The sequence below is a fragment of the Charadrius vociferus genome, unplaced genomic scaffold, assembly GCF_000708025.1.
Source record: "Charadrius vociferus isolate BGI_N301 unplaced genomic scaffold, ASM70802v2 scaffold917, whole genome shotgun sequence".
NCBI classification, from domain to species: Eukaryota; Metazoa; Chordata; class Aves; order Charadriiformes; family Charadriidae; genus Charadrius; species Charadrius vociferus.
Window position 1 is genome coordinate 1,589,713 of NW_009649175.1, and position 1,701 is coordinate 1,591,413.

The 1,701-nt window shown below is 49.4% G+C and overlaps 1 protein-coding gene across 1 annotated transcript in view; it reads left to right on the plus strand.

The window, feature by feature from the left end:
* Window positions 1-1,701, plus strand: part of VSIG10 (V-set and immunoglobulin domain containing 10) — an 8,762-nt gene that overhangs the window by 672 nt on the left and 6,389 nt on the right. Inside the window, exon 2 of the mRNA XM_009888628.1 lies at window positions 687-971. Coding sequence (XP_009886930.1) covers window positions 687-971 — 285 coding nt within the window. The remainder of the gene's footprint in view (window positions 1-686; window positions 972-1,701) is intronic.

Below are 1,701 nucleotides of genomic sequence, written 5' to 3' on the forward strand. Positions count from 1 at the left end.
GTTAGTGCTCTAACTCCGCTCTTCTCTGGCTTCTTCAGGTCACTCGTTTGTTGCCCTCCTCTCTTGGGCAGAAGTAGCCTGTCCTTGCTTTGCTGTTGAGCCTTTTAAGCTGTGTCTTTTCCTGATCGTGCGTCTGCACTAAATGTTGTTAGCTGCCCAGTGCACCTGGGAGATCCTTTAACAAGAGTTCCCCTAACAAGCACCCCAGAGGGTTGATAAATATCAACCTTATATTGGGTTATAAGGGCGATCGCTGTCTACAACTTACCAGTCTCTACAGCTCCCTGAAAGGAGGGTGTAGCCAGGTGGGGGTCGGTCTCTTCTCCCAAGTAACAAGTGATAGGGCAATAAGAAATGGCCTCAAGTTGTCCCAGGGGAGGTTTGGGATGGATATTAGGAAAAAATTCTTCACCAAGAGTGTTATCAAGCATTGGAACAGGCTGCCCAGGGCAGTGGTGGAGTCGCCATCCCTGGAGGTATTCAGAAGCCAGATAGACGTGGTGCTGAGGGACGTGGTTTAGGGGTGGTTTTGGCAGTGTTAGGTTAATGATTGGACTTGATGATCTTCAAGGTCCCTTCCAACCTAGACAATTTTGTGATTCTGTATCAGATGTCCAGATCTTTGCTGACAGAAGAGGGCTTTGCCAGTTCCCTACATCCCTAGCACTGTCCCTTCTGTTTTGCAGGAACAGAGGAGGTCGTCTTTGGGAAGGTTGGAGGAAGCATCCTCCTTTTATGCCGAAATGTCTCCAAAGAAGCAACTGAGGTGGTCTGGTTTCAAGGGGATCCACACTCTGTCCCTCCACTCTTCTCCTCAAAAGTCGCCTTTCCCCCGGACGTCCGTTTCTCCCTGGTGGACAACAGCTCCCTGCGCATCACAGAGCTGCGTGTGCAGGACGAAGGCAACTACACTTGCAAGGAAGTGCTGAACAAGACGGACCATGAGCACAGGGTCCAGCTCCTGGTAGCCAGTAAGTCTGTCCCATGTCTGTGAATTTCCTCCCCTGAGTCTCGCAGGTCACCATAGTCACTGGTGGAAAAATAGCGTGAAAAAGCGCAAGGTGGCTTTATCGTGCAAAGTCTGAGCAGGGTGATACTACTCAGTTACATGTTCGCTCACAAGCACCAAGACACGTCTAAATGGTCCATCCGGGATCAGTTTTGTGCACTGCACAGGACAAAATGCCAGCTGTTAAGTCCTCACTATGTCTCTTCAGTTCCTTCTTCACTGGTGATGATAATCTGGGGTTTGGATAGATCTTTCATATCCTGTGGCTGTTCCAGGGTGGCCCTTTGCCTCAGAATCTGGCTGACTTGAGCCTTCCTAAATCTTTGGGTGGAGGCTGCTGCTCACCATCCTTTTTTCCCTTGGTTGAAATACAGTTTGAAATAGATGCGCTGTACCGTTCCTCGTTGCCATCCTTTTGGTGTGAGGATGGAGCATCCTCAGCTGACAAGTTGTCTGTGCTGAGTCTTACAGCACGGCCTTCTGATTTTGACGGAAACACCTCAAATTTTCTGCTGGGGGCACTGTCATGGGAGCGTACCTGTTATGAGCACAGGCCCTTCTTTCAGCCTTTTTTTTTCCTGCTGTGTCTTTTGGTGCTTATTCCCATTTCCATCCCTATTCCATTCATTCAGTCTCTTAGAAATCTTGACAGCACGGCGGGGGGATCAGGCTGGAGAGCCTTCAAGTCAATT